This window comes from Anabrus simplex, chromosome 2 (assembly GCF_040414725.1).
Source record: "Anabrus simplex isolate iqAnaSimp1 chromosome 2, ASM4041472v1, whole genome shotgun sequence".
NCBI lineage: Eukaryota > Metazoa > Arthropoda > Insecta > Orthoptera > Tettigoniidae > Anabrus > Anabrus simplex.
Genome location: NC_090266.1, coordinates 1,090,399,587 through 1,090,413,721, shown reverse-complemented (window position 1 = coordinate 1,090,413,721; position 14,135 = coordinate 1,090,399,587). Strand labels below are relative to the sequence as shown.

The 14,135-nt window shown below is 39.4% G+C and overlaps 1 protein-coding gene across 4 annotated transcripts in view; it reads right to left on the bottom strand.

Moving 5' to 3' along the window:
• The window catches only part of cmb (combover), a 522,232-nt gene that overhangs the window by 232,708 nt on the left and 275,389 nt on the right, over window positions 1–14,135 (bottom strand). For all 4 annotated transcript variants that reach the window (XM_067139692.2, XM_067139691.2, XM_067139689.2 and 1 more), the window contains one exon: window positions 12,923–13,138. In XM_067139692.2, coding sequence (XP_066995793.2) covers window positions 12,923–13,138 — 216 coding nt within the window. The remainder of the gene's footprint in view (window positions 1–12,922; window positions 13,139–14,135) is intronic.

The following is a 14,135-nucleotide window of genomic DNA, read 5'->3' as shown; positions in this document are numbered from 1 at the left end:
TTCGTGATGTCTCTACATGTATCTGGATAATAAAACCTTACAGTAAGTTTCCAGAACCCTTCATATGTACCAAATTATAGTACAATAAGTCTTAACATATGAACATTATGGAATTTTCTACCGCTTTCAACTCTATAGATTTTTAGGTTATACAATACGTATTTGAGGTTATACAAAGTTATGCTACATATTTACAGAGAAACCATATACTAGTCATGTTTAACACTTAATAAAAGATAATTTAGCATTAAATAAACTATGATTAACATATATTAAACATAATAATTGAAGGTTTTACACCAATTACGATGTCGTACCTACGACAGATTTTTGATAGATACTGTGTCTGATGTCAGCCTAGTAAAGAGACAATCAGTACCCAAGGACAGCATGATTTTCAGGAGCGAACCAATTGAATTAATGGGTGTAAGTAAAAGGATAATTTACACCCAGGGCACTGTGCGATTTGCCATTGGAAATACAGGTCATACATTTCATGTCGTACGGAGTGACTTTCAATTGACGCAGGATGGTATAGTTGGACAGGACATCCTGACAGATAGCGTGATTGATTATAAGGAGGTTCATGTCACCATAAGAGGGCGACAATACCCTATGGGGGCGCGAGGGACAAAGCTGATCCGTCTCGAACCAAGGGCTCAAAAGGTTGTTGTCATAAAAGTAGATCGAAATCTACCTTTGGGAATTATTGAGAAGGAAGAGGTGATACCAGGGGTGTACCTCGCCGGGTGCCTGACCAAATCAGAGCACAACGAAGCTGCGGTTAGCATGGTGAATACCACTGAAAAGGAGGTGACTTTACACAGTCCACGAGTGCACATACAGGAGATAGATAAGACCTGCCTAGCACAAGTGCGAAAGGTAGAGCAGAACAGTACAGTGGTAAATGGAGAACCGACCACACAAAAGTCCCGATCACAGCGGGTGATAGACTGTCTGCGAGTTGATCACCTCACGCAGGTAGATAAAGGGGGGATATACGCCATCTGCGCTGAGTACAATGATATCTTCCATCTTGAGAGAGACAAAATAACTAACACTGACGTACTACAGCACGAGATCCCTATACCCCAAGATCAACCTCCAATTAATGTACGACCATAGACTTCCCGAAGCACAAAAAGGGGAAATACAAGCTCAGATAGACAAAATGCTAAGTGATGAGATAATCACACCTAGCATATCAGGTTGGAACGCGCCATTACTTTTAATACCCAAGAAATTAGACGCCTCAGGGAAACAGAAACGGAGGGTCGTGATCGATTTTAGAAAATTGAACGAGATAACAATAGGAACCAGCTATCCCCTTCCATTAATTTCAGAACTGTTAGGTGCCCTTGGCAAGGCGAGATATTTTTCGACCTTAGATCTCGTGAGTGGCTATCACCAGGTGTTATTAAAATCTGAAGACAGGCCAAAGACGCAAGTACGAATTCAAGAAAATGCTCATGGGTTTGAAAGACGCGCCAGCCACGTTTACGAGGCTGATGAACGCTGTGCACACAGGGCTAACAGGTATAAAATGTTTGTGTTACCTGGATGACGTCATTGTGTACGGTAGCTCGATCCAGGAGCACAAAGCGAAGTTAAGAGACGTATTTCAAAGGATGAGAGGTTGAAACTCCAGCCAGATAAGTGTGAATTCCTAAGAACCGAGGTAGCATTCCTAGGACATGTAATTACTGACGGTGTCTTACCTGACCCACGTAAGGTTAAGGCCGTTGAGGACTTTCCGAGGCCGACCACTAGCCGTCAGATCAAGCAGTTCTGCAGACTGAGTGGATACTATAGGAAATTCATACCTAACTACAGCAAAATCGCGAAACCACTGTATCAGTTAGTGAAGAAGGACGTTCCCTTTGTATGGGGAGACGATCAGGAACAAGCGTTCCAGACACTAAAGCAAAAGTTAATCGAGGAACCTATACTACAGTATCCGGACTTTGAAAAACCTTTTGTTGTTACCACTGATGCAAGCAACGAAGCAGTTGGGGCAGTCTTGTCACAAGGACCTGTCGGAAAAGACCTTCCAATTGCCTATGAAAGTAGAATGCTTAATAAAGCAGAAATGAATTACATCATAACTGAGAAAGAATTGTTGGCAATAGTGTGGGCAGTAAAATACTTCAGACCATACTTGTTTGGGAGAAAATTTACTGATGTGACAGACCATAAACCGTTGAAGTCGGTCTTCAACGTGCAAGATCCATCTTCACGCCTGCTAAAGTTCAGACTGAAGCTGGCAGAATACGACTTCGACGTCATATATAAGCAGGGCAAACAGAACTGCAATGCAGATGGCCTGACTTGGAATCCCACTGAACCCAAGTGCCAAGCGCGAGTGGTTAACTTGGCTAAGCACAGGTCTCACTCAGAGACAACAGTAGAAACTCAGGCCTCAGACGAGAATAGAGAGGAAGTGCTGTCTTTAAAACCCAAGGATGCAATGGCAGAGGGACTTGAAGCAGATGGTAGCGAGGTTTCCGAGGACGCCAACGCGGAGGAAATTGCGCCCAAGAATAGCTCATCTGAAGAAGAGAATGAAATAGATGAAGCTGAAAAGCTAGCCATTTTGAAAGAATGTAATGATTCTTTGGTGGGAGGCCACCAAGGAATAGCGCGCACGTACGCCAGGGTGCGGGAACGAATTCAGTAGAAGGGCATGAAAGGGGACATTGAGCGCTATGTACGCACATGTCCCTCCTGCCAAAATAATAAAGAGACCAGACCAGACGTCAGGGCTCCCATGAGAATTACGGATACACCTAGCATGGTCTTTGAGAAGATATCCCTAGACGTGGTTGGACCTCTCCCGTTGACAGAGGCAGGAAACAGGTACATTCTGACATGCCAAGATCAGCTGTCAAAGTACCTACTGACGAGTGCCATGCCCAATCAGGAGGCAGAAACCGTGGCAGAGACGCTAATCAATAATGTGATAAGTATCTATGGGATACCAGAGCAGATTCTCAATGACCAGGGCAGTAATTTCATGAGTGATGTGTTTAAGGTGCTGTGTAAAATGCTGCGCATTCGAAAAACGCATACTGCGGCCTTTAGGCCACAGTCGAATGGTAGCATAGAAAGATCTCATAAGGTGATCACGGAGTGCCTAAGGCATTATGTCTGTTCAGGGGAGCAAAATGACTGGGACAAGTATTTGTCCACAGCTAGTTTTGTGTATAATACCACAAAGAGCACAAGTACAGGGTTCACACCCTACGAATTATTTTTTTTTTTGCTAGGGGCTTTACGCCGCACAGACACAGATAGGTCTTATGGCGACGATGGGAGAGGAAAGGCCTAGGAGTTGGAAGGAAGCGGCCGTGGCCTTAATTAAGGTACAGCCCCAGCATTTGTCTGGTGTGAAAATGGGAAACCACGGAAAACCATTTTCAGGGCTGCCGATAGTGGGATAGTGGAAAGAAGGCAAATATCCCACGGGTGCTACAAAAGCCACCCGAAATGAGTTACAACAAACACCAGAACGTGGTGGAGGAACTGATGGCACAGCTTAGGCAAAATCACGAGGCCGCCAGAAAAACCTTAACTGAGCGAAAAGAATTAGAGAAAGAGCACTATGAAAAAAAAGCAGAATGAGATCACCTTCCAGGTAGGTGACAAGGTTCTTTTGTGCAATGACGCATTGCGAAGAGGAAAATCTAGGAAGCTAAGCCCACCATTCGAAGGTCCTTACGAAATAGTTGAAGTTTCAGGGGTGAATTGCACCCTACAGTTGAATAAACGGGGAAAAAGGGTTAAGGTAAAAAAAGAACCGTTTGAAGTTGTATTTGTAGATGAGTGAAGTGGGAATTGAGAAGCGAATGTATCCACAGATAAAAGGGTAATGCATATCCTGTCTTTACCTTGCAGGTAGACAGAAGATATAGCGCGAATGCTAGGATTGTTCTCCATCGTAGTAGCAGTGATAGTCGTGACGTCACACTGCTACGGAATAACCGGAGAAGTACTGGATGTCAAGGTGACACCATATGAGAACACTCCAGGGGCATACTTCGACAATCAGGGTGAGATACAATTATATCATACCAAATGGACACTGGTTTCCTATGTGAATCTAAATAAATTAAGTGACGTGTTTTCGAATGTCAAAAGAAACATACACTGGACTTAGTTAATATGTACACAGCTAGAAAGAAGTACTAACTTAATGTGTCAGCAGGATGTTAAAATACCAAGTGCACAAATGGAAAGAATTAAGGAATCAAAGGAATTAATTACACGGATTACTAAACCGATAGGGGAAACTGATAACACTAGGCGAAAACGAGGCTTAATTAACGCAGTAGGTTCCATCACAAAGGCATTATTTGGAACATTAAGTCAGGATGATGCAGACAAATATGAGTCAATAATTAGTGAGTTAAAACAAGAACAACCATCAATTATGAAAATTGCAAAAGACCAAATGATAGTCATAACATCAACATTGCAATCTATGAACAGCACCATTTATGATGTCACAGCAAATGAGCAAAGGTTAACTCAGAATATTCCAGAAATTAGATCTTATCTTGCCAATAGCACGCTTCAGATTGCAGAAGAAATTAAACAAGTAGAATTAGAAAATTCAGTAAATAGACATTTAATTGAGATTGAAGGCCTTCTCATACCATTGTATGAGCATTACAGTGTTGTATTGCCAGGTATAATGAATGCACAGGTAGGAGTCATTCAAGTGCAAATAATTTCACCAGATGATACCATTAAAGGTTATAAGAAATCTCAGGGAGATTTCCCTAAAGTATTGTCCCTGCCATTTGATTTAAAATCAGCTTACGGCTACTTGATTTACAAAGAAGCCACAGTGGAAGTGTTCGCAAGTAAGAATTATCTAGTGTACATCATCAAGACACCCCTTAAAGATAGGGTAACTTATACATTGTATCACATGATTCCATTCCCCACGTATATGAAAAGTAATCCACAGCATTTTGTTTATCTTCAAGAGACCAAGGATTATATCCTTATGGACAAAGAGAAACAAACTTATGTTCAGTTAGATAAGGATCAGGTAAAGCAATGTAAATTAGTAACACCCAGTTGGAAACAATGTCATGTTAAATTTCCCATTAATACAGTGTACACTCAAAATAGTTGTGCAGTCAAGCTCCTAACAGGAGTTAGTCAAATTCCAGATAATTGTGATAAAAGAGTACTTCCTGTTCAACAGCTCATATGGATACCTATTAGAGCTAATAGATATATATATGTATCCCCAGAACATGTATGTGATATTAGGTTAGCAGGCACTGGTATTCTTGTTTTAAGTGCAGGCTGTACAATATATGGACCTCATAGTAAAATACAAGGTGTAGGTGAAGTGAACACTACACCAAGTAAAGATTTTGTACCAGAAGTAACACTTGATTATGACTGTTGTGTGAGGATAGGTAGTGAAATCAAATTAGAACAGATACCTGAAATGAATATCATTAAATAACCTGTTAAATCACATTGACGTTTTTAAAATGGGCTACCCATAAGACACAGGAAGTGGAAGAAGTGGTGAAACAAAAAGAAGAAGAAATGCAAAGACAAATAATTTATCAGCATATTAATGTGTACAAATATATTGTGTGGATAGTTATTAGTATCATAGGTTTAATTTTAGGATGTTACTGTTGTAAATGTTGCTGTCCGAAACTAGGGTTTCCAGCAAAGAGATGGTTCGAAGATGCACGGGCTCATTGCCCAAATATTTGTATAAAGCAAATGGTTATTATGAAGGGTGGTAAGGTTAAGACTTCAGACGAAGATTTAACTATATTCCAACATCCCAGGCGGATCCGGGGACACTCGAAGATGTCTGAGGAAATCGTGGAATTACACTCCAGGCCTAATGGGGGACGCCTTAGTACGCCCGTGAGATCTATGGAAGCAGTAGAAAGTATTTTACTTTACCAGAAGGCATTGTAACAAATATTAATCCTTCCTTGACGCTCCACACTTCTTACACAAACCTGTCAGTATGTTTATTATATTACGTTACATTCCACAGCTCTGTCACTTCAGTGTAACACCAAAGGAATGGAAGGAATCTATAATAATACCAATTTATAAAGGAAAGAGTGATAAAAGGAAACCTGAGAACTACAGATCAGTCAGCCTGACCAGTATACAGTAGTTTGTAAAATGCTGGAGAGTTTAATAGCAAAGTACATCAGAGGGATATGTGAAGATAAAAAGTGGTTCGTGAGGAGCCAGTATGGATTTAGAAAGAAATTTTCTTGTGAGGCACAACTGGTGGGATTTCAGCAGGACTTATCAGTTCAGTTGGATTCAGGATGCCAGTTGGATTGCAAAGCCATAGACCTTTCCAAAGCATTTGACAGAGTGGAACATGGAATATTATTAAAGAAACTGGAGTGATTGGACATAAAGAACATTTCTAAATTCAAGAGTTCAGAAAGTCAAAGTCAACCATGTATCACAGAAGGAGAATGTTTGGAAGGGAATTGCACAGGGTAGTATAACTGGTCCATTACTTTTCTTAATATACTCAAACGATTTAGGGAACAATATAACATCAAAAATCAAATTGTATGCAGATGATATAATCATTTATAAGGAATGAATAACAATGAGGATTGTTCAGAATTATAAAAGTACCTTGACAGTATGCAACAATGGGTTGAAGAGAATAATATGAAGGTTAATGGAGGCAAATCAACTGTTATATCATTTACAAACAGGAGCTTAAAAACTGAATTTAATTATACTTTGGATGAGGTAATTGTCCCAAAAGATGGTAAGGGCAAATACTTAGATGTGAGATTTGAAAGTAATCTGTAATAAAAGGGTCATGTTGATGACATTGTTGGGAAAGCATACAGATCGTTACATGTCATAATAAGGCTACTTAAAGGATGCAACAAAGAATTAAAAGAGAAAAGTTACTTAAGTATGGTTTGTCCATCATTGGAATATGCAAACAGTGTTTGGGATCCCCACCAGGAATATTTAATAAAAGAAATAGATGGCATGCAGAGGAAAGCAGCAAGATTTTGAACACGGGATTTCAGGAGAAGAAGGAGTGTATCAGAAATGTTACAGGAACTTGGGTGGGAAACTTAAAGTAAGAGAAGGGAGAAAACTAGACTTATAGAATTATACTAGCAGTTTCCCGCTGGCTCCGCCCGCAATGTACAAATTATGGTGTTGTTCGTTACTATCCTCACGGACGTATTTGCAAAGTTTCGAGTTAATGAAATAAAGAACATGCTCTGCTGTGGTAATAGAATGTAACATTATGTTAACAAAACACTTGAAAATACATCACACAAAGAAATTGAATTAAACGTCCCTTGGAACAACACTACGTGCCGAACTGTTAAAAAGTCCTTCAAAGATCTTCGTCATAGAGACAAATGTACTCATAACTTTTCTCAGAATCTACCAATTTAAGTAGTTATTACCTCCAAAGAAAGCGCTTGATCCAATGAGTGTTTTTAGACCAAAACGAACTGCGTACCTCAATTAGAACGAAAGATATGATTGCTTCAATGAGAAAAAATGTTGAAGAAATGAGATATCAAATTGAATGTGCACTCATAACTTTCCTCAGAATCAACCAATTTGAATAGTTAAGAGCTGAAATGAAAGATCTTGATCCACTGAGTGTTCTTAGGTCAAAACGAACTCCGTACCTCAATTAGAGCCAAAGATATGATAGCTTCAAAGAGACAAAGAATTGAAAAAGTCAAATAATTTGAGGAAGGTGGAAGTTAAGCGATTTATAGTACCTGTTGACAAATCTGTGCATGAACACCTTTCAGTTAAAAAAGAAATGAAGGAAATAGACCGGATAGAATGGCCGGACTGACTGACACTAGTTTTCATTAGCAGTTTCCCGCTGGCTCCGCCCGCAATGTGCAAAGTATGGTGTTGTTCGTTACCCTCCTCATGGATATATTTGCAAAGTTCTGACTTAATGAAATAAAGCACATGATCTGCTGCGGTAATAGAATGTAATATTATGTCAACAAAACACTTGAAAATACATCACACAAAGAAATTGAATTAAACGTTCCTTGGAACAACACTACGCGCTGAATTGTGGAACAGTCCTTGAAAGATCTTCATCATGGAGACAAATGTACTCATAACTTTTCTCAGAATCTACCAATTTAAGTAGTTATTACATCAAAAGAAAGCACTTGATCCACTGAGTGTTTTTCGACCAAAACGAACTGCATACCTCAATTAGAACGATAGATTTAATTACTTCAATGAGGAAAAAAATCTTGAAGAAATGGGACGTCAAATTGAATGTGCACTCGTAACTTTCCTCAGAATCAACCAATTTGAATAGTTAAGAGCTGAAATGAAAGATCTTGATCCACTGAGTATTCTTAGGTCAAAACGAACTCCGTACCTCAATTAGAGCCAAAGATATGATAGCTTCAAAGAGACAAAAAATTGAAAAAGTCAAATAATTTGAGGAAGGTGGAACTTAAGCGATTTATAGTACCTGGTGACAAATCTGTGCATGAATACCTTCCGTTTTAAAAAAATGAAGGAAATAGACCGGATAGAATGGCCGTACTGACTGACTTTAGTTTTCATCAATTTTTTTTAAATATATAGATAGAGTCTATACAGGAGAGGAAGACTGAAGGGAAATCCATGAAAGGCTTCAGTTGAAAAATAATTACATCAACAGGGCTGACCACAAGTATAAGATTAGAAGGGATTTTAGCAGAAGCGAGTGGAGTAAATTTTCATTCATTGGGAAGGGCGTGAAGGAGCGGAACAGTTTGCCGGGGGAGTGTTTGATCCTTTTCTGAAATTTGTACAGATATTCAAAAACAGAATAAATGGCAACAGAGAAGAGAAATGAAATGTTAGAGGGCATTCAACCTGTGCAGGTTATTGTAAATAAAGAACTTTTGTAAATATATTAATTCCATCCCCTGGTCTACGGAGAGTGGACAGCCAAAGTAGGGGACTGCCTGTAGGGGTGAAGTACAGTGGGGACTTTTGAGGGTCCTGGGACTGCTACGGTAGCTGTGAAGGCCCTTCAGGAACTCTGAAAAGTGGTGGCAAAAGGGGCTCTGGTTAAGACACAGCAGATCGTTATGCCTGTTAGCTACCAAAATGGTAAAAAAAGAAAAAGCAATGTAAATTTTAATCTTATAGCAGTTGTATAGTATTATTTGAAGTAATTCCACATACTGGTGATTATGTTTGTAAGTACAGAAGATATTATGAATACAATTTTGTAAATAATATAAATTTATTAAGGATGAGCTGGATGCTGAATAGAAAAATTGTTGGTGTAAATTGTACAATACTGTATTTTAGGAAAATGTCTTCTTCTTTTGTTAATTTGAAATTTAGTGCTTGATGCTAATGTATTTTTGTGTACCATATGCCACCGAGGTAGACATCTCATTTGCAAAGAAAGTAATTCTGATTCGATTTGAAGTCTCATCTCCATCATAATATTAATATACTAACACCACCAAGAAATTCTGCTAGTGGCTTTACGTCACACTGACACAGATAGGTCTTATGGCAATGAAGGGATAGGAAAGGGCTAAGAGTGGGAAGGAAGCGGCCATGGCCTTAAGGTACATCCCCAGCATTTCCATGGTGTGAAAAGTAATAAACTTCATTGTTAGGTTCCGTATTGAGTTGAGACTATGCTTAAAGTAAATACAAAATTTTAATATTCCACCTTCTCAATATTAAAAAATCACTTGATGTTTTTACAAAAACATTACAATGATATTAATAGGTACTAGTTTCGGTCCTCTCTCATTTCTCCACACTAATTTTATCACTATGTCTTTTACTGTTGTAATTTGGCTAGGTTGATGATGGTCCACAGTGGACCGAAACTAGTACCTATTAATATCATTGTAATGTTTTTGTAAAAACATCAAGTGATTTTTTAGTATTGAGAAGGTTGTATATTAAAATTTTGTATTTACTTTAAGCATGGTGTGAAAAGTGGAAACCACGGGAAACCATCTTCAGCGCTACTGACAGTGGGATTCGAACCCACTATCTCCCGGATGCTAGCTCACAGCCGCGCGCCCCTAACCGCATGGCCAACTCGCCCGGTACACCACCAAGATGATATAAGTAAATGCTCAGATGTATCCTGTGAGCTGAGCTGCATACACATTTTTCCTCAATACTGGAATTGACTACCTTGTAATTCAATCAACTGTAATAAGGGAATTGCCATACCTCATGCTGCCAGATGCTTGTAACTTCCATAATTGGCTAATGCAATGTTTGTCTTACACTAGATATGTTTTCATTCAGAAGAAATGTTTTTATTTACTTTTTATTACACTTTGATTTACATCACACCGATTCAGATAGGTCTTATGGTGACGATGGGATAGGAAAGGGCTAAGAGTGGGAAGGAAGCGGCCGTGGCTTTAATTAAGGTACAGCCCCAGCATTTGCCTGGTGCAAAAAAAAATGGGAAATCACAGAAAACCATCTTCTGGGCTGATGACAGTGGGGTTTGAAATCACTATCTCCCAAATGCAAGCTCACAGTTGTGTGCCCTTAAGTGCACGGCCAACTCACTCGGTAAGAAAATATCTAACTACAAATCCAAATTTTCACAAGATTACATCGTAAACATGGGAGGATTCAAAGGAAACAAGACGAGTGCATTGATTAGCTCGCATCGACCTCTGTGCCACTCTCAGCAGTGTTCACACCATCATTCCATTCATTATGGGAGTGCACCTACATGTGTTATGTTGTTTCAGTTCAGTTTGCAATGGATAGTGAGAAAGAAGTTATGGTAGTTACTTGCCTCATAACAGAAGAAGAAAAGAAAGCATTACCAGTTTCACAATATAAACAGGAAAAGGTCAGTATTCAGAAAGTTCACTGCACAACCGAAATAAAAGTAGCATGTGCAAGATCGTCCTCTGATATGAAACTACTGCTCTCGGTTGTATGCATCATATTCTATGCCCTCTTGACCATCTTAAATGGATTTGTTATGAGGCTGTGTGTGTGTGTGTGTGTGTGTGTGTGTGTGTGTGTGTGTGTGTGCAGTACAATGAAGTAAATGACAGTGCATTTGAATTCATTACATTCATTACATACCTTACATTTTGATCAGATTAAATCCATCTCATGCATATGATGTAATTTAGTGAATGCATGCATAGCTTAAGCTTACTTTCAGACAGACTGATCACCTCCTTAGCTGAGCCTGCCAATATTAATAATAGATAATGCATGAACTATTTAAATCTTTGGCTTTAAAAATCACCATTACGGAAATATACTACATTGCCATTAACGACTGGACAGCCGCAGGTACTGGATTCACTGGAGCTGCCATAGTGTTGGTATGATGTAGATCACCTGTTCACTACTATCATAGTCTCTACCCTTCTAGAATGCCTTTCCACTAAGTTTCGGTAGATGTCTGCAAGTATATTCTTAACATTTTTCCCCTGAAGTGGTGGATAGTTCTGTAGCCATATTGAGGTCTGCTCTGCTCTGGCTATCATTTGGTACAGTAACTCATTCTAAAGATGCCCCACTGTGGTTAGATCAGCGCTTTGTGTTGGCCATTCATATTTATTCACTCATATTTCAACAAACTACTCAGTTATGAATGGGTGCAGAGTGATGTAGAAAATGAAAAGGACCAGTTCCAAATTCTTGCCTCGGAGTGTGTAACATAGAATTGTCCAATATCACTTGATAGGCTTCCGTATTTCACGGTTTGAGACGCCCAAGACCAAATCACGAAGAACAAGCCATCATCATAATGCCTTCTCTGCCAAATTTCATAGTGGGAACAATGCGCTCCGGTAAGTAACGCTCACCTGCCAATCACTAGGTCCATACATGTCCATACATATCCATTGGACTGCTACAACATGTAGCATAATTTGTCACTTCATATAATGCTCTTCCATTGTTTCAAAGACCACATGCGACATATTTTGTTCCACTGTAAGCAGCGGCAAGCGTTGAGTTTAGTGATCCTTGGTTTATATGCTGCAGCTTACCCACAGAATCTCAGTTGCAAACACCTCCTAATGAATAGCACAAACACTAGCATCACTTCCAGATGTCAATCGAAAGTCTGTGGTCACATTTTCTGGTTGCTGGTTTGACTTCAACACACATCAAAGGCATCAACGGTCCGTAACTGTTAACTGTTTTGGTTTCCCTGGTTGAGTTGGTTTTTTTTAATAACTTCCCAATATTCCCATTTCACCATTAAATTGTTGAACACGGTATCTGAAACTTGCCAGAAATCTCCTAGATAGAATGACTGAAATGGCAGGCAACAATAATCATGCCTTTTGAGCCTCAATGAGCTCTCAGTGACAGTTGTAGCTAGTAAACATTTCCACTGAACATTCAAAGCCTTACATATGCTCTCTTCATGCTTTAGTGAAGTATTGAATCAGTCTATCTTCCTTTAAAGGGTATTCAGTCATTAATAGCAATGTAGTGTATGCAAAATGTGGGCATTTCTTTCCAACATGACATCGTAGACAGTTATTCCAGGGAAAATCAACATTTAAGTGGGGAAAAAGATCAGAGAAAATTGCTTAATATATTATTTTACAGCAAAATAATTTATGATGAGTGCATAAATGAGGAATTTATCCTGTTTCCATTGGTAATCAGCTAGATGACCTTGAGGAGTCCGAGGAGGTGCTTTGCTATTGGAGACTTCCAAAAGGAAGCTTCTTGCACATACTGTACTGTGTTTGATAACAAAGAATATAATTTTGTAACAGATTTATAAAAAATAGTTTAAATTATCAATGAAAACTGACACTTGTAAAAAAATTAACAAATCTATCATTCAACAAGGAAAAGAAAAATCAAAGAAAGAAACAATAAGTCACACAAAGATATTCAGTCTTACCTCTCATGTTGAGTTGCACCACTCAAATCGAAGTCTCTCTGTGATAAACTAGCATCAATAGGATGACCTTCACTCTCACCACTTCTTTCTAGCTCTGGTGTGTGTAGAACTCGTAAAAGTTCTCGGGGAACTGTTTCACCATGACTCTTCAAGTCCATTACCTTGTTAAGTACGTCCTTGAGTTCTTTCAGTCTTTCTTTTGCTTTCTGCAACTCTCTGCAACATTCATCAACAATACAGAAAGTCTTCTAAAAGCAAAGTTAAAAGTATACTACATCTATTTGTAAATTAGAGGCTGAAAGTATTGTTACATGTAGTAATAAGGACTACAAAGGACTTCATCAAGTCATACTAAGTTTATGCCTGGTGAAATAAAAGACATGTGATATGATGAAGAGTATTCTTAAGAACGGAAGCCTGATCATTTTTTCTTTCAAACCTTTTTCCAATTATTTGGGGTCAGTGGTGTACATGGATTAAGCCCAGCTATATGGCTGGATGCCTTTCGTGATGCCAACCCTATGTAAAGGGATCTATTTGCTATTGCGTGTTTCAGTGGTGGTTTGTAGCATCACGATTTGTATGCAAATAAGATGTGTAATAAGACAAACACAAATATCCACATCCTGAGCTAGAGGAATTAACCAGACATGGTTAAAATCTCTGGCCCGCCGTGAATCAAACTCAGGGGCCCTCTGATCCAAAGGCCATTCTACTGACCATTCAATTCAGGAGTCCAAGCACAGAAGCCCAATATGATATTGAAATTTGGAAACCTATGAGACTATATGTACTCTGTTCTTTCATTTTCAGTTACTTGTTTTACCATCAGAACTTTCAATACCTAGCATGGCCTACACAAGTGTGCCACTGCATCTACCATGCCAATCTACAACTACTGGAAGGGGAACAAGCTAGCTAGCTCCAATCACACGAACATCACCAAGGAAGGCTCACCCTCTTCATACTGTCACAAGGCAGAGGAGAGCCAGTCGCGGATTTGCAAGCGCCTCCGCCATGCTATCTGGATTATCCTGCCCCCCTCATTGAAGGCTTCGGCGTTATGGAAGAATCTGGATGGCACGCCGAGAGTATTCACCTTCGGGAAGACTCTGGGAGGTATGTCCCTTCTGAAAGCTTCCAGATGGGGTGGGCCCCAGTACTGTATTTAAGTCAGGAGCTACCTGAGGGTTGAGTAAGTACAAGTGAGTTC